Raw genomic sequence first — 18,867 nt, forward strand, 5'->3', positions numbered from 1 at the left:
TATATATATTTGATGGGTTCAATTTAAATATATTAGTTTGGTTCCAAAACTAAAATTTAAATAATTTAACTTGGATAAAGGTGAAGAATTAATATTGGGTCAAGTAAAGTAATATGATTTGAGTCAATATTAAATAGTCATGTTGTACCAAACCACTTTATTTAGATTCTGTGAAGTCAAATATATTAGATGCAACAAATGGACATCAATTTTTTTAATTTAAGCTGGGCCACACTTTTTCCAGTGTATGACTCCCCTACTCAGCTCCTTCAGACTAGCCAGCAGCAATTAGCAAACACCTGGTGGAGCTGCTTATCAGTTGAGCTCATTATACGAGCTACTTCTCAGTGCAACGCTGGTAAAAACGTTGTTAAAGAGTTAATAGACTAGCAATGTTGTGTTGACGATGTCTGTAATTGTCTACTGATAATTATTGTTTTTTATTTTGTTTGTTTTAAATATATGAAATATTGTGAAACTGGTGACATGATCTCTACTGGTTTATCCACAGTTTTCACTCCACACCATTGTTTATTTTTAAGCAGTTATGAGGCACTGTTACAAAACGGTTAAATGCTGCTGTGCAAGTTACTCAACATGGTGTTGCTCGGTAACCAAAGAATGAGTGAGTTGCTAGGTAACCAAAGAATGAGTGAGTTGCTAGGTAACCAAAGAATGAGTGAGTTGCTAGGTAACCTAAGAATGAGTGAGTTGCTAGGTAACCAAAGAATGAGTGAGTTGCTAGGTAACCAAAGAATGAGTGAGTTGCTAGGTAACCAAAGAGTGAGTGAGTTAGTTGATTCCACTAACCTTGTTTAGGAACCGAAGCATTTTCCTCTGCCTACTTCTCAGAGAATGCTGTGCGATTCTGGATTGGAGTTCAGTGAATATTCTGTTTATTGTATTTTCAATATTTTATCAGATGTACTATTTATTTATATTGATCATCATGTGTCTATCACAATACATATTGCTGCTGAGAACGAGGATTGTTTGTCATGAACACACACTGAGCCGTGCCTCATTGTGTGACTTTGTTTGCAGGGAGGATGCTGTTGGCCCTCTCAGCATGCTGACATCATGAGATCAGCTAACCGCATTACTGCAATATATTTATGTTGCTCGCTGTGGTCCGAGCAGGTCCGCCAGCGCATTGAGCTGTATCTCTGATGTTCATGTAATCCCATTAAGGAGTGGCTGAGTTTGTAATGTTCTAGCTCGCTGCCGTTTCAAGGCACAAAATAGTTCCTCGCAAAAATAGAAGCTGTCTTTGTCTGCAACTTCAGCACATAATGACATTTCAGCCTGTTATTCTTCGTGTCTGCTCGGAGGTAATGAGGCAGTTGTGAGTGGATCATGAAGGCTTCTCCTGAGTCAGCTCAGTGTGGATTTACACTGAGCTTTGTCTGAAGATGCCACACGATCTGTCCGCTTTGCACTCCCAAATAATGTAACAAACTTCAAGCAAAGACGGCTGGTAGAGTGGATAATGAGCTTTATATTTTTTATTTTTTGTATCTGGTTAGCACTGGAAACTAGACCAAAAAGACTTGATAAGATTTTGTGTTTGTGCAGTGCAGGATATTATAATCAAGGCTAATGGTAATAGCATATACTCTAAAGCAGGGGTGTTGAAACTTGTCATATGGGCCAAAATTGTTCAGTCAGAAGAACTTAAAATAAAATAAAGAACTAAAATCAGGCAAATAAAGTCGTCTTTTTTTGTGTAGGACACAGATGGTAACCCAGAGATTAGAACATGATTGTGTATGTTTGCTGTATTGAAAGATATGGATCAAGTTTTCAAATTTATAATTTTTTTTGGCTTGACTGAACAAATGTAATCTCAGTTATAAGAACAGGATTTGGATCACTTCCTTTTAGAACTGGGTAATAAATCAATAGCAATATATTGCGATAGACGTGATCAATATCAATAGATAATACATCTGATAGTTTATATTCTCAATGTTGAATATTTTAACTGTACAGCATTCTGGGAGATGTAGGCAGAGGAAAAGGCTTTAGCTGCTACACAAGGTTGGCAGAATCAACTAACTCGCTCACTCTTTGGTTACCTAGCAACAAAGCTGTTGCTAGGTAACTTGCACAGCAGCAGTTGAATGTTCCGCCACTGTGCCTAATATCTGCCTAAGAATAATGAAAAATAATGACTTGGAGGGAAAACTGTGGATAAAGCAGAAAAGGTCACCCAACCAGTTAGACAGAATTTCAGTTAATTAAAACAAAAATATTGACAATTATCAATAACAACTTTTTCCAGTTTTTCAACCATATTGTGCTTACTTTCTTTTAAAGCTCTTGCTATATTTAGTTGAGTTTAATTAAATTAAATAACAGTTCATTTCGGTGCAGCAAAGTCAGATTTTCAGTAAAAGTTTCTGGATAAATGTGGTTAAACTTATAAAAGCTTGGTTATAAAAAGACAAATACTTTGAGTTGTATTTAACATTATATTGGTATATTACTCTACGGATGTCATGTCATGGCGCTTGAGGAATAATGAGCCCGAAACTACGGCAATGCAGCGGTCTGTTTTTTTTTTTTTTGTTTTTTTTTTTTTTGCGTAATCAACAAAAAAACACAGGCTGTTGGAAATAGTCTTTGTTTATTACACCTGCATGAGAAGCAGCTTGATGTGGTGAATGACGTAACGCGGCGATTCGTCTGACTGACGGCAGCTCAAATGGCCCTCAGAGGTGAGACGTGGATTCTTGGCCTGCTCCTTGTCTTTAATTATTAATGTGATGCTGTCTGCATGTGTGTGAATGTGGAATGAGCAGCAGTAAACCCAATGCTATCTTATCTCTGTTTATAAAAACTACAGCATGGTGGATTTTTAAACATATTTACAGGCCTTCAGGTTTTTAATACAACAAACTGGAGCGTACAACGAAAACTGTTGAAATTACCCTTATATTTTATGTATGCATACCACTTAAACTTCTACATTTTGTCTTGCTACAACCACAAACCTTCAGGTATTTTATTGGGCTTTTATGTGAAAGGCCATCACAAAGTAGTGCACAATTGTTGAAGTGGACGGGAAATGCCAGCTGTTCTGTTTTTGTTTTTTTTTGTGATTATTTTTGTCACTTTATTTTTTGCAATCACACACATTGTGGTGGTACTTTAGAATATTTCTATAAATATTTGGAAGTTTTAAATATTTTTTCCCTATTAAACCTCTTCCAAAATCTACAAATAGAACCCTAAGTATACAGTATAAGTATACAAATGGAATGGTTTAGACCAAAGCATATGTTTTAGAATGGCGTAGTTAAAGTTCCAAACAAGTAAGATGGAGAATCTTTAGTGACATTTGAAAATTTATGTCCACAATTCAACTGAACTTGAGCTAATTTATCAATAATTGAAAATTGTCAGTTTTTGGACAACTTTGTGGATACATACCAAGAAAACATTCTGCTGTAATGGCAGTGAAAGAGATTTCTACAAATGCTGAATACAAATCCATAACACACTTTTCAGATTTTAAAAAATAAATCACTGCAAAAATATAACATATCTCCAAGTATTTTTGATCTAGTTTCTAGTGGAAATATCTGAGTAAACTTGAAATAAAACAAAACTGACTTACAAGTACTGTACCTTTTCATGAAGCTATAGGAGCTTGTTTTACATCAATAATTTATCAATATTGATGAAAAAATACTAGGTTCACTGGCAAATTGTTCACTTATAACAAGATAATTTTTCCTATGTTTTTAGTGAAATAATCTCCCAGTGGAATTAAAACTGGGTTGCTAGGTGACAGGCTAGACTTGGCTGGCGTTGCTAGGTAACATGGCCAGTGGAACTAGCACGGACGTCACTTTTAACACGGGAAAAATGTCTTTAAATAATCTGTCTGTGGAACTAATACTTTTTGTTTTGTTTAAATATTAAAGATTATTTACTTTTATATCTTTCTGAAAAGTTACTTGCAAATAATTTTGTCTTATTTCAAGTGTACTGAGATATATGCACTAGAATTAAACTAAAATACTTGGTCATATTTTGCGTTTTTTCAATAAAAAATATTTTAAAAACCATTTACACTTTTCTTCCACTGTCTAATGTCGCAGCTCTGACATAAAATCCCACTAAATTGCAAAAAGTTTTCTTTAACATGTGAAAATGTTTCTATATCTTGTAGAATTGATTTGCATGTTGCATGCATTATTCATATCACATACTACTGTGAGCATCGTCAGGTAAGCCGATCGCTGCTGCAGGCATGTGATCTTTGCATCGCTCTCTGCTCAGAGGTGATAATGAATGATTCACACTCTGCTGCATGCTGAATGTTGTCTTTTTTCCAGCGGTTCCCACACACACAGCTCCTTGTTGGGTCTCTCTATCTGCAGTCCTGTTCCATCAGCACACTGAATCATCTCAGCTTAGGACTAAACGAAGCACAGTCACTGTCCGAGAATGATAAACCACATCACACCACAAGCTGCCGGATTGCTGAACCAACTAGATTGTTGTGACAAAAAGTGTGACCCCAACTGGCTGGCATGCTGCGTAGCTGCTTGACCTTCAATCTTCTACAATAATCTGGAATCGAAGTGTTTTCTCGCGCAATAATTTTTACCCCATCAGCGAGGTGAAATGAAATATCTCACTGCTGCCCTGGTTTTGACCTCATTCGGGGTCTCCTGTATGGTCCACCCCTGTCTCGTTGGCAGACATCTCACTGCCTCGGTAAAAATATTTACAGCTCTGATTTGAGCATCGTATGACCTCTGAGTTGTACAAATACATGAAATGTCCTCTAATCGCCCCCGTATCGCTGACTGAAGGATCTTCTCCTGATATCTGAAAGCTTGTTGAGAGCCGTAGCGTTTACCAAAACTTTCTGCTTGGGAATTAAATTTATGTTTCAGCTTGTAGCTCAGAAGTTTGTCTGAAACAGAGCCAAGTCTCAGTAAGAGGAAGCATTGAATCTTAGGCTTATTTCCGGGATGCTTTTAAGAATAAATAACAGTAATCTTTAGCGGGCATTTATTGTATCGTTTATCATTTATTGTGATTGTCGTTGCTATGATAAATTCTAATTGATGTTTGAAACTCGCCAAAACAGTTTTCTCCGCTTCTTGTTCAATGAAAGCATCAATAACATACTAATAAATTACAATTTAGTGATGCAAATCATACTCGTTTATGCGGCTGGTGTCCTAAAGAAGCACATTACAAATGGGAATGTTTTTCAAGTATTTGTGGGGCTATAATTGCTGTGTAACAGCTTTAGAGTTGCCTAAAAAACATGTAAAAAATTGTTTATTGTCACTTTTATTGTCATATTGTCCTTTATTCATCGTAGAGTTTAAAATGTATGAGTATGAGTTAAAAAAAATAAAAAATCTGATTTTTTTTTAATACCAGATCCGATTTTAATCAATTTTTGTTGTTTTTTTCCTCTCCTTCCTTTAAATTAAATCTTCAACAACCAAAAATTTTATTAAGCGATTTAAAAACGATTCATCGCCCAGTCCTAACTTTGCTTCTGAAACATATGAGAAAAAACAACTAAATAACACTCAGATTACTGATTTAAAATGCGTTGCAAAAGTGTTCATATCCCTTAAACTTTTTCAGAGTTTATCACATTACATCCACAAACTTCAGTGTACTTTTATTAGTATTTAGTACTAATAAAGTACACTAATAATCATACTCATCATGATTACTATTCATAATCATGATGAGTATGATTAATAATCATTATGATCATGATGAGTATTAATGTGACCAAACGTCTCACATGCGACTGTTTAGCTGTAATGTGTAGATCTTCCTGTTAATCTACTGAAATTTACATTAGTAAAATTATTTATTTCTTTTTCTTTTATGTTGTTTTGGGCACCAAAACTGACTCCAGCCCTGGGGCCCTTGTTCTCTTAAATCCGGCCCTGCTTCCTCTTAATTCATGCATTACTTTACTTTGAACTGTCACTTAAAATTCCAATAACTTATGTTGAAGTTTGTGGTTGATTTGGAAGAAAAAGCATTGAAGAATAAACTACTATGCCCAAGTGCTTCATTAAAAACTCATTTTAATAATCTTTTCATCTGAATTTGGCACCCACAGATGGCTCTAATCTGTTTTAATAAAATTATGCCGTTTTTTCCCGTTTTGTTTTCTGTTTGCTGATGGCCTCTGCTATTCACAGTAACATGCGAGCTGGTTTTCTTTCTTTTGCACCAAAGGAGAGGTGTGTCCTCTCAGGTAGTCTGCACATTCACACGTCTCTGCACTGATCGCACATCAAGGCTCGCTCTTTGTCTGCTCTGGTTGGTACGCTGTCGTAGAGAGAACAAAGTAGAACAAAAATGCAGCGTGTGATACAGGACTTTTTGTGATTTCACACAAGGGTTGAGTTTCATTTTATCCCTCTGACATGTCTCCAGGCAAAAGCAATTTGAACATCTTCACTTTTATTGCCTTTCTCACCCCCAACATTCAGCAGAGATGGGATTTGCTGCGCTAATGGGAAGAATTACAAAGGATAACTTGGAAGGGTTGTAAATCGGTGGCAGATAAAGGCTCGTTTTCCTGTTGTTTTTTTTAAAAGTAACACTTAATTCTTATGGATTTCATAAAATGTGGGAGTTTACTCCAGATTTGGTTTAGTGGGTATGCAAACTACTGACCCTGAGGCTATTAAATATTAATAATGTTCTGCTGCGTTTGCATAGTTTCCAAAAATATTCTTGATATCTAGGATTTTTAGTTCCACGGGCAGATTATTTCACTCATAACATGAGCGATTATATTAGTGAAATAATCTGCCAGTGGAACTAATACTTCTTCTTTAATTAATATTAGGGAATTATTATAACAAGCTCTTAAATCTTGCCAAAAAGTTACTTGAAAGTTAGTTTTGTGTTATTTCAAGTGTACTAAGATATTTAAACTAAAACTTAGACCAACATACTTGGTAAGATTTTATGCTTTTTACTGTGAATGTTTTAAATATTGGCCTTTTTCTAATTTTTCACCTAATTCTGGTGTAACTGATAGATTGGAATAACATACCATAAACATATCAAAACATTCATTAATGTAGCAAATGAGTTACTTATGACAATTGTTACAATTATAATTACTGCTGTATGAAAACAAAGTTCCCCAATTGGTTCTGAGGACATTTTAAATAAAACAGTGTTTGGGGTTTAAACATGGAAATGGATGGATTGATAAATGAATGAATGGATGGACAGATATATGGATGAACAGATGGACCAATAATCCCTTGGAAAATTTAATTGTAATGTAAAATGAAAAGTAATCAGACTCCATACTTTTCAAACTGCTTAAAACTGATATGCCTGTAACTATCTAAATGGCTTTTAAAAATAATCAGGACCTGACATTTTGCTTCACAGATTTGTCTGTATTTATTAAATATGATGATGCTATTTACTGAAAGAACAACACACTCAGATCAGAGCTGCAATCAAGCCAAAACCGGACAAAAAAATAAGCATTTTGCATTTATGATTTAAAATGTTTTATTTTTTCTGTGCATATGTTCTACTTGTAACTTCTCAAGTGGCTTTTAGCTTCACATGGTTCAAATTATATAAAAAAATAAAATAAAATCTCCTACTGATCGCCTTTTTCTATGTAATTATTAATCGGTTAATCCAAAAAATAATCGAGATTAGCTTTACTGATGTCAAGTCGAGCAGAACATCAACATGTGAGCTTTTCACATGAAGTATGTTTTTTGTTAAAATATGATCAAGCGTTCACTAAAGTAAGGCAATAAAATATGTATTTACCTTTTTAAAAAAGAAATTATGCTTTAATATATTTATCACTTTGTTTAAAAAAGGCTTAAATAAAAAATTTCAAAATGTTCCAATGTTTTTATTCGACTAATCGTCAGAACAATCAATAACTAAAATCATCGTTGGCTGCAGTGAGAGCTGAGGCGTTAAATATGTTAGTTTCTCTTTAAAAGTCGAGCCATCTGTTCTTTCTCCACTTTACCAAATTAGGCTTAATGCCGTTATATAAATACTTCACTTCTGGCTCTGTTAAATATAGTTTGTTCTTGCCGTGTGAAGACGCAGAGAGCGCTCAACACACTGACCACAAGACCACCACTTCCTGTTTGCTTAAGTTCACTTCTGATGAAAGATTGTTGTCATTATCTGCTATTATGTTCACTTTAACACAATTTTATACAAGCAGCTTTCTTTTTTCTTCCTGATCACATCTGTGATGGACTCTGAATGTTTTATAGATCAAATATGCAACATATTTTTTGGTAAACGTGAGGAAGAGACAGTTTGCTCTCCCTCTGTCTGTCAAATGTTTCAGTTCTATTTTCACAGTTTGTTTGATGTTACTGCATGAAAGCAAAATGCTTTAAACTATCAGGAAAACATGTAAAATATAAGAGTTTTCAGTAGACATAAAATCACTTGCTACTTTGAGGTTCAGCTGCAGGTTAATACCAATCAATCAGCCCATCACATGGCGGCAACTCAAGTATTCTGGCATAAAGATGTTTGAATCGAACATAAGAATGAGGAAGGAAAAGGAGTTGAGTGACTTTAAAAAGTGAGATGATTGTTGTTTCCAGTCAGGCTGGTCAGAAACCACTGATCTACTGGGATTTCTATTTATTCACAATCAATCTCAGAAGATGAAAAGTCCAGTAAATGTGTGGGAATAAAGCCTTGTTGGTGTCAGAGGAGAACAGGCAGTTGGTTAAGACGAGGAGCTCAAACGACGAGTATTTGCTCGTAACTTATCTGGAAAACCATCTCTGAATACACAACATGAAGTTATGAAGCAGATGGGCTACATCAGCAGATCACCACACTGAGCAGCCCGGAAAGGTTCAGCTGAGGCTACGGATCAGCAGAAATTCACAAAAACAAATTGTCCAAATGTTGCCCGATGTCTGAGTCTCTGTTTCAGCTGAAATATTCAGACAGTAAAGAGAGAATTTGGTGTATATGACATAAAACATGATCTTTTTTGTTCTCCATTCTAGTTTTTTTGTTTTGTTTGACCCCTAACCTTGTCTGGAATATTTTTGTGTATCCTCATAATCCATATTTAGCGCCACCTACATGTCTGGAGGAATAAAAACACATTCTAGGAGACTTTAATGTTTCTGTGTGAATAAAAACAGGATTATAATAGTTTTGGATAAATCAGTTAGTTTTAATTAGTTTGTTTTCTAGTTTTTATTACTTTTTTCTTTTTGTTAATTTCTATTAGTTGCAGTAGTAGTTTTAGTTTTTTCATACTTTGGCTTAGGGCTGAAACGATTCCTCGAATGATTCGAGTACATTATTTGCGTTGCACGTAGCTCTCACTTCCGCCTCTGAGTTGTTGATGAAAGCTAAGTGTTAGCGGCATAACGTCCAATTTTCCAGTTCGGCCCGTGTGGATTTTATTGATTGATGATAATTCCCGGGTTTTCATCGTTTTGGGGGAACCAATAAGCTTCCTTAAAATGACTGGCACGAAGCCTGGAGTATGGCAGCCTTTCACCTCCCAGAGCTGCTGGTTCAGAGCGAACGGCAGGTAGGTCGCTGCAGGAGTATTTATACAGGTGAGCAGATAGACTGAACATGGCGGGCGGCTGAGTTGTTGATGGTTACAGTGTAAGTGTAGCTTTACGGACGAAGCGCACAATACATTTAATATCATCCCGGTCTGAACAAACGGGAGGCGGAGCGCATCGTGGCGATACATGGCTGGTAAATAAGTTTCTGAGTGTGACGAACGAAGGTGTCGTAAATATCCCGTATTGCTCCCCCGTTCTCACTTTCGTCCCCTGGTCTTTTTCCTCCTCTCCACCCCCCATCTTACGTTGGTTCGCTCGCCTGCCCCCCACCACTCCTAGCCCCCCACTCCAGACGACATTTCCTGTATTCTCAAACCCAAAGCTGGACAGGTATGGGGCAAGGTGAGAACTCAACTGACTGAAGATGAACACATAAACTAAAAGCTGGAGTACAGACATTTTTTATAAGTGTATTTGTGAGCCTGCCTCTTTATTATTAAATTGAATATAATTTCAGATCTTTGTATGAATTTTCTTCAGGATAACTTAGAAAGTGACAGATTAATTTGTTACAGATTAATTGTATAAACTACAGAAAAGTAACTGTTAGGGAAGCTCAAATATGAAAAATTGGACTGATATTGATATCTGATAGTAACACTGGTGTTGTACCAAATTTACAAATATTTTATTTGATAATATTTTTATCCGATTACTAGATTAATGGTAAGAATAATCGATAGATGACTTGATTACTAAAATATTAGTTTACAACAGCCCTACTCTGAAGATCAGGGATGTAAAACATCAGGACAAGCCAAGAGTCCTTTTGTTTTAAATATCGCACCATCTGACCCAGTATGGCATCTACTCAGGCTGTAAGCTTACACAGGGTTGTCGGTATCTGTTTTAGGAGCAACCCTGGAATCAGCTGGTGGGCACCAGAAGTAATGGTTGCCGTCAAGCTGAAGATAGAGAGCTATCAGGTCATTTTGGTCTGTGGGACCCCGGAAGCAGCTGATGGGTACTGGCAGTCCAAACGACATGCAGCTCACTGATCTGACAGAACATCCGGCTTTAAATGCATAAACTATAAACCTATATATTATAAACCTATCCTTTAGGAATAGATCTGCTCTGCTAGTGAAACGCTCAGAGCGACAGACACTTGTAATCCACCAAAAAAATAAAAAATATTGACAATTTAAAAAAAAAATTATATTTAAAATTATTTTTCTAATAATAATTAGAACGCTTAGCCAGGCGAGAGGCTAGAAAAGCATGGCGGGCTGTCAGGCTTATAATACACTGGGGGAAACTCTGTAGTTAAAGCTGCAATAAGTAACTCTGAGAGAATTTTTTTTTACATATTTGTTAAAACTGTCGCCATTTTCTAACATTATAACATGAGACATAATGTGTGAAAAGATCGATTTCCTCTAACTACTCATTGAGCTACTGCTGCTGTCTGAAGAAACTCAACGCTACCAATCAGAAACAACCAGGCAGAGCCTCGAGGAGGGTCTTAGCGCTGTCAATCATGCTCATGTACTCGCTTTTAAATGTGCTGATGGTGGAGAAGCAAATTACCGTTATAGGAAATCTGTTTATCTGCCATCATCTGTGGCCATGCTAACTAGCCTTAGCATTCACAACATGCTATGCTAGATGTAATGTAGCAGAAAGGAAGCGGGGTGAGGGAAAGAGGCGTTGATCAGCGCCACATTAAATTGTGATTGACAGCGCTAAGACCCACCCCCTCACTCTGATTTGTTGTTTCTATCACTGGGAGATCAGTTTTTTCACAGATTATCTGTCTCATACCAAACTATCATGACATAGAAAGAGTTTCAACAAATATGTACAAAATATATCGTTATAAACTCTACACACTGGAGCTTTGATAAAAATATTTTCAGTTTTTGTTATTTTATTCGTTTTAGTTAACTTTAATAACCTTGGCAATAAGCTGCCCCAGTGATCATAGAAAATATATTTTGGAAAATGGGCGCGTAATCAAACTACATCACCAAACTGATTAATTTAAATGCTCAGAAGACCTTTTTCCTATTTTAAAGGGAGAGAGCATGTATCTCTCTCATGCCGATTTTAATCACCTGCTTGGCCCTTATGGTTTGGTCAAAGTCTAAAGTGAAGGCATACCTGTCCGATTGTTTACTTACACCTCCAGCACTCCTCTGCCTCTGCTGGAGGAACCCGTCGATCGTCTTTCAGCCCGTTCTAGGTGTGGCCTCCCTGTTGGACGTTTCTGCTCTTCCCTCCCCCCCTCAGCCCTCATCCAATCCCCGCCGCCAAGCACAACTCACCTGAAACCATTTGCATGCTCCTCGCTGATTGGCCAGGTGAAGGCCCTGCGCCTCAGGCCGTCTCTACCAATGGCGACCGCGCTGCGTGACTCATAGGGAGAGGACAAGTTGCTTCACTACACTTCTGCTTTTTTTCCTGTTTCAAACAGCAGCCATTGCATTGTCGTGTTTTTCCCCCCTCCTGTGTAATTTTTTTTGTTTTGTCAGTGTGAGGAAGAGGTGTGGGTCTGGCCACTTCACGGCTTCAGGCACCTTTCCCCCTCATCTGAATACGTCTTGGATTATTCCCAGTTTCACCTTCTTGTTGTCTTTTTTTTTCTCCAATGGTCGGTGCGATCGACTCTTGTTCGATCACTATAATGGATCCTGTCATCCGAATCCAGTGTCTTTGAGGTTAGTTGTGAACAACTCTCATGTAAACTTCTCGCTTAGTTTGATAGTTGAAGCCGTTTTGGTCGTGATGTTTGAAGCCAGTCTTCAGAAATTGATCAACATTTTTATAAATGTAACCTTTGATTGTCATATTTGGCTTTAAATTGGGTGTACATTTGGTAACAGTCCCATTAAAAGCAGAAAAGAAGTTAATTTGACACCTGACTTTATGACATTTTTCAGTTACACACCTTGTCCTGTCAAAGGTCTCAGGAGCTTTAACAAGTTATTCCAGTTCAGCTGAAGAACCTCTCATTTTTTCCACGCTTACTTCTGCTTCACATCTTAATCATGGAAAAAGTGAAACAAATTTCACTGTTTTATGATCAATGTGGTTTACATTAAACCTAAGCTGCTTTATAGAAACTGTGTTTTTGAACTTTATCTTTTAAAAAGGGTTTCAAACTTGATTTTTTTTTGTTTTTGCACGTTGTTTTCAGAAACTCGCAGCGATCTTTAACTGATGTGCTTGTCTCTTGCATTTCTTTTACAAATTGTTGCCTTATAAGGGGTGTTGAAGCAAGGGCGGGAACAGAGTTTTGCAAGCCCCTGGACCAAACCCACATCTATTTTTCATGGTGTGTTAATCAGTAATTACTGACCAAATTGATTTTAATCTGTCGCTGGCGTCCGCTGTCCTCTAGGTGAACGTCAGAAAAGCGGGTTTGTGTGGCGGTTTTCGCCTTCAGCGGTTCTTTCTGTATAAAGTCAGTCATGCTCTGCTTCATGCATCAAATCTTAAGTTCACCAGAACAGAATGTCACTCTTCTTGTAACGTGGAAGGATGTCTTTTTGTGCTCACCGGAAAGTTTAAGGTTTAGTCGCTATCTTCCTCTTTTCTGCATGTAAAGATGACCTCCTCCTAATCTGTGTTTTTTTATATTTACCCTCCTTTGAACCAAATGATTCTGCTTAACGTTTTTGAGAAGCTGTTTCTAAAAGTTGCTCCGAGCAGCAGAGATAAAAGCTTGCTTCCTGTTTCACCAGAAACCCAGTCTGCACTTTGGGGACCACAAAAAACACAGTGTGCATGTTGGAGTACTGCAGCATAAACGCGCTTGCAGCCTGAGATGCGTTCACACCCAGTTCAGTTGGAGATGAAGCTGCTGAACTTTGGTTAAACATATTGAAAAAAACTGAATTACGGAAATTATTTTATTATTATTCATTATCATTTTCATGAAAAGGTTGGCTGAAATACAGCTCTGGAAAAATATAAGAGACCACTTAAAATGATCAGTATCTCTGATTTACTGTTTATATGTTTATGTTTGAGTAAAATTAACTTTGTTCTTTTATTCTATAAACTGCTGACAACATGTCTCTGAAATTCCAAGCAAAAATTTAGTATTTGCAGAAAATGAGAAAAAATAAAATGAAATGCTAAAATAACAAAAAAGAAAACAAGTTAATGTTCATTTAGAAACCACGACACTAATGTTTTAACTCGGGAAGAGTTCAGAAATCAGTATTTGGTGGAATAACCAGGAGGTTTTCAGTGAAGTGGTCTCTTAGTCTCTTAATTTTTTGCCAGAGCTGCATTTCTTTATCTGCAGCTCAGGGCTTTTTCAACTGGGAAAGAGAGAAAGTAATTTTTTCTGCATATTTATTCTCACACCCTTTAGCATTTGTGTGTGAATGACTCTGTTGTTGACCTGGTCTGATTTTGCATTTGTCCTAAATTTCTCCTCTTTTCCCACCCTGATTTGTATTGTAAATGAGGCCTTCGTGCCTCACACTATGACCTCAGACTAGCTGCTGTTTTGCGACACTGTGAATGTCATTTGGGGGCTGATAAAGAAGTAGGCCAGGGGACAGGATGGCAGTTTTAGGTTGGCTCTTCCTTATATACAAAGTCAACAAGTCTTGGGCTGTAATTAGATCATTAGGGCTTGGGCAAGAGGACCGGGACGTTGCAAGAGGAGGTCCGTCATGAGGACGAGAGGAGGCGGGTTTTGCTGCGTTACTACAGTTTCAGAGTTTTGAAATATGTAAAAATGGAGGGATTGTTGTTTCATGTTCCAGGCAGAAACTCTGAAAAGAATAAACAGTGTTTGTGTTCAGGTAGGACAAACGACAGCTGTGATAAATGCATGCAAACTATACATCCAACCTGTAAGAAACGTGTAAACAAGCATGTGTTTTTAAACTGAGGTTCTGTTAGATGCTTGTAAGCAGTCAGTATCTCACCTGTAGTAGGTAAGGCGCTTGGTGTTTTCAATTAGTATAAATAAATGTTGGTTGGACTCAAACCTTCTACATTATAAATGCTATTTTAGAACATTTTAACACATCGTAATTTTTCCATTTAGACATTGTTTATATGGAAACCAGATTTTTTTCATAGAAATTGAAGTATTGGGTTGTGCAGCACCAATGAGCATCCCCTGTGAAACGTGCAGGTCAGTGTGCCTTGAGAACCAGGGTTGAGAAACACTGTTTTAGAGTAACTACCTAAAATTAAAGTAAGGTAATATAAAAATTATTGATTTAAATGAAAGTTATGTTCTTGACTTTTCCACTTCCTTACTTTTTTTTTATTAGAGGAAAGATATCACAGGAAAACCAGTGGTGGCACACCGGCTCCAACCTCTGTTTCCTGTGTAAATAATCACTGGCTTCTCTGTAAAAATATAAATAAATGCCCCAATCCTGCAGCAACGACTGTGTGAAGGTTTAAAGCTGTTTTAAGACAGTAGAAGTTCACCTGCTTGGACAAGCTATTGGGTTCTGGCATCAGTTAGTCTGGATTTATACTAAATGAAGATAATTATCTACTGCAGGTAACCACTTAGATTTTAACAGGAACTCATCATCCCTCATAATCCCATAAACTTAAAAAAACTGAATAAACATCTGAATTTAGAGGTTGATAGTTAAATGTGTTTATTGCACAGAATGTTATTTTTTCTTTATAAAGAAACAAGATGATATATTAATAACTAGTCATCCAAAAGTGTTGCCTTTGTTCATTCAGTTGACTGGTTGTGTGCAGCAACCTGTGGGGGAGGGGCTCCTAATCTAATCAGATCTGTAGAAACTATGTCAGAGAACATTATTACGTTATTTTGAGTTTCAAAATAATGGCAGCTGATGATGCTCTTTTAAAACTACATCTTGAACTGTGAATTTATCTTTATTGAAAGTGAGTAGGTGTGTGCAGCAACAGGTAGGGGAGGGGCAGCTCTGCTTTTATTCTGGGAAATCTGCAGATTCTTAGAAAATCAGGTAACTTTTCCTGAGAACTTGTTAAAAGGAGTAGGAACCATCTGTCAGAGTATTTTCCCACAACGTGTAGAAACCGCTGATATTATTAGCCGCCAGCCAACCCAATATCTGCTGCCACGTAGGGCTTTTTCACGGTTCTGTCTAAATGGTAAGTTGGTGTTAAGTGTCGCTCTAACATCCATTAATTTAGAATATTGAGTTGGAGGCGAGAAGTTTTTACACCTTTGGTTACATTTGTCTTAGGCTGATCAGCTAAATAAAACTACCACAATAAATCATTTCCACTGAGGTCTGTACGGCCATAATAGGTAGTTTATGGCCAGTTTAACAAGTTTTGAAAATCTCTTACTTGCTGTCAGGTGACCTGTAGTTCCAGGACATCTGCCCCGTAACTGAGGCAGCTCCAGGAAACCACCAGACTCATAGTGAAACCCTGTTTTATTTCCCTAGAGGACCTTATTTTTGGTCAACGTAGATGGAAAATATTAACATGAGAAAGTGTAACTCTGCTTTGCATGTCTCTTTAGAAGCTATAATCTCTGCCTGAAATGGATTTTGGCTTAACGGTTGGAGAACGTGTAATGGGAAGTTTAATTCCTGTCAAAAAAAAAAAAAAGAAATCTGGGTGGGGAAAGTTAATGTTTAACTTTCTCTTCTGCTTTAGCAGCTACTGTGCCTCTGAGCAAGGCACATTCTGTATCCAGTTGTGCATTTGAGCAGTAGGTACAGAGAGAAGCCCTCCCTTGATAAATAAAATTAAATTGATTGAGCAATGGTGTCTCCGTGTTGCAACCCTCTCATACTTGGAGCATGCTGGGACTGGCTGGCCTTTTCTCAGTGATACACAGCTGTGATCATCAAATCTGAAGAATGTTTAAGACGGACCTGAGATATGCAGAGTATTTAGATTTTAATCCATGATTCACCTCTTAGATTTTTCCTTTCAGAATTTAATGGCTGTTATTTAATAGTCTATTTTTCTTTTCCTTCATCTTTGATAAATCTGAACTGAATAGGGATAGAAGGCTGAGATTTATCCTGTTGTTACAGATTTTCCATATTCATAATTGAGTTAGAGGTCAATAAATCCCTGACATTACTAGGAAATTTACTTATTGTGGAATTTATACCTTCAGTTGCATTGATAGGGTGACACAAAATACCATAACCATGGTTTTGTGTCTGTTTTAACATTATGCTTCAAAGCTGTTAAATCAATAAAGTTAGTGCTAAAATGGAGGGATGTGTGGAGCGCAATACACTCCACAACAGAGAGCAAGCTAACAACTTTTTAGCTAGCTCCCGCCTGACTAAAGCGATTACTTATATATTCACAAAAACTAATTGTTATTGATAAAAGGTCTGACAAAAACCTCAATATAATTTGATTAAAATCCTAATTGTCAAAAAAAGAGGGACAATGTATGATAACGATGCTTATAACCGGTTTTAAAAGCGTTTAGCGATTAGCATAGCTAGCGCGGTTAGCATTGGTAGCTGTTACAGCAGCCTCTATGTTGAACTTTTAGGTTGTAAATGCCTCATATCTTATGTGAGGAACTTCCAACAGGCTGCTGGCATTTCCAAATCATGTGTGCTTCTTGACAAATGGATGTTAAAATAAATAAAATAAACAAGTTTTTGTGTTCCAGCTGTTGCTTTTTTTTTGCTTCTCTGTTGAACTCTTGAAGTTGTTATTGTGACAACAACTTGCAGTTCTCCTAAAAGAAATTCCCAAAACACATCAACATTTATTATTACCTCATTTTTAACTCCAAAATATCGCTAAGCAGTGGAGTACTCTCTGTATTAAACAGAGAACTGTAATTTAAAGATTACAGATCTATGTGACATAGATCTATCCTCTCCAGGAATTACCTCATTATCAAGTGTGATATTTATATTAGATTGGATGGGCCACATCTCTATTTGTAGTGTAATAAAAGCAGACTCCTTTCCTTACTCCTAGAGTGTACTGACCTTATTCTAGTACAGATCATTAACTTCTTTCTTTATCCGTCTCAGATTTTCACTTTTGTTATAGTGAAGATGTTTAGATGAAGTTTAAGATATTAATATAAAGCCATTAATAACTAATAATTAAGCCTGTTTACTCGACTTGTTGGTTTTTTTCATATCATAGGCAGAGTACATCAGACAGAATAGTTTTGTGATTTTGGATGAAAAGAGGGTCAAAATGCCCATAAATGAGATATATGGGGCATTGTGACACACCTTTTTATGACGTGTTGTGGTTATGTAATGCTTCTGTGAGAGCAAAGTCTTTCAACATGGCTGCAGTCCTAACCCTGATGGTAATCTAAGGTATTTAGGTACAGTTATGTGAAACGTTGAATTAGGTATTGTATAATCTTAGTCTTAATCAAAGGCATTTACTCAGAATAATGTTTCAGCCAAGTGAAGGATCCTGTCAGCTGCTAGGTTGAATAATAAAAACTGTTTTCTTCTTCGTTGAGGTGCAAAACAGGCAGTAAAAACCACAAAACAGACAGTTTTTAATTTTATACCTTATGTCATCAACTTGGAGGTCGTATATGTTTTTCTACTATGATTTGTTTAGAGCGTTTGTGTGGGTGAAGGCAGCTTTGAGACGCAGGTTTATTTCATCCCAGATAAAAGCAACATGCAGAGCATCATAAAAATTTCCATTACAGATCTCTGTTCAACTCTGTCTTCAAGCGAGTCATTTGCAACTGCACTGGTTGTAGAAATATGATGTGTTTATGCCTTTATGCTTGCTTTTCTGAAGTGGCCTGAAAACGCATCCATGGTGCAGTGTTGTTCTTTCCAATTATGTGGTTCCACCCTGCATGAGGTAACGTCATGCAGAAATCCACTCCCCTGTGCGAGATGTGTGTGAACATAAAACTGACTTATTAGGACTGAAATAGGCTTTATCTTGTGCTGATTTAAACAATGTGTGGTACAGAACGATCTGTTTTGATCTAAGCACAGAGGGAAATTGATTTCCCACATGTTTTCCAGACATTCTTGCCCCAGACATCCAGCTGCAGTGATGTCTGTCTGCAAGCATCAGCAGCAGATTCTCGTATGGAAAACCAAACTGTGTATTTATCAATTAAATGTTTATCTTTACGCTCAACTTTAACTACACAATTTTTAATAAGACTTGCTTCTAAAACTATAACGATGTGGGTGACTTGTAAATGTTTTATTTAGTTTGAAGTTTCTCTGCAGTAATATTTAAAAAGGACAGTTCTTCTTTTTGATGTGAATGCATGAACACCATGGCTTTAAATAACTCCTGCATGAGTATTTGTCTATAAACTTTCATG

At 36.9% G+C, this 18,867-nt stretch overlaps 2 protein-coding genes across 4 annotated transcripts in view; one reads left to right on the top strand and one right to left on the bottom strand.

The window, feature by feature from the left end:
- elf1 (E74-like ETS transcription factor 1) overlaps positions 1-18,867 on the top strand; it is a 66,053-nt gene that overhangs the window by 9,901 nt on the left and 37,285 nt on the right. The window contains exon 1 of one of the 3 annotated variants that reach the window (XM_008420598.2): positions 12,020-12,283. The exons of the other annotated variants lie outside the window; for them this stretch is intronic. The gene's annotated coding sequence lies outside the window, so the exon portion shown is untranslated. Of the gene's footprint in view, positions 1-12,019; positions 12,284-18,867 lie in introns of those variants that run through there. 3 annotated transcript variants of the gene reach the window in all.
- Positions 6,133-18,867, bottom strand: part of tnmd (tenomodulin) — a 155,308-nt gene continuing 142,573 nt past the window's right edge. The window contains exon 8 of the mRNA XM_008420603.2: positions 6,133-6,330. Coding sequence (XP_008418825.1) covers positions 6,253-6,330 — 78 coding nt within the window. The 3' untranslated portion in view covers positions 6,133-6,252. The remainder of the gene's footprint in view (positions 6,331-18,867) is intronic.

Source organism: Poecilia reticulata, linkage group LG10 (assembly GCF_000633615.1).
Source record: "Poecilia reticulata strain Guanapo linkage group LG10, Guppy_female_1.0+MT, whole genome shotgun sequence".
Taxonomy (NCBI): Eukaryota; Metazoa; Chordata; class Actinopteri; order Cyprinodontiformes; family Poeciliidae; genus Poecilia; species Poecilia reticulata.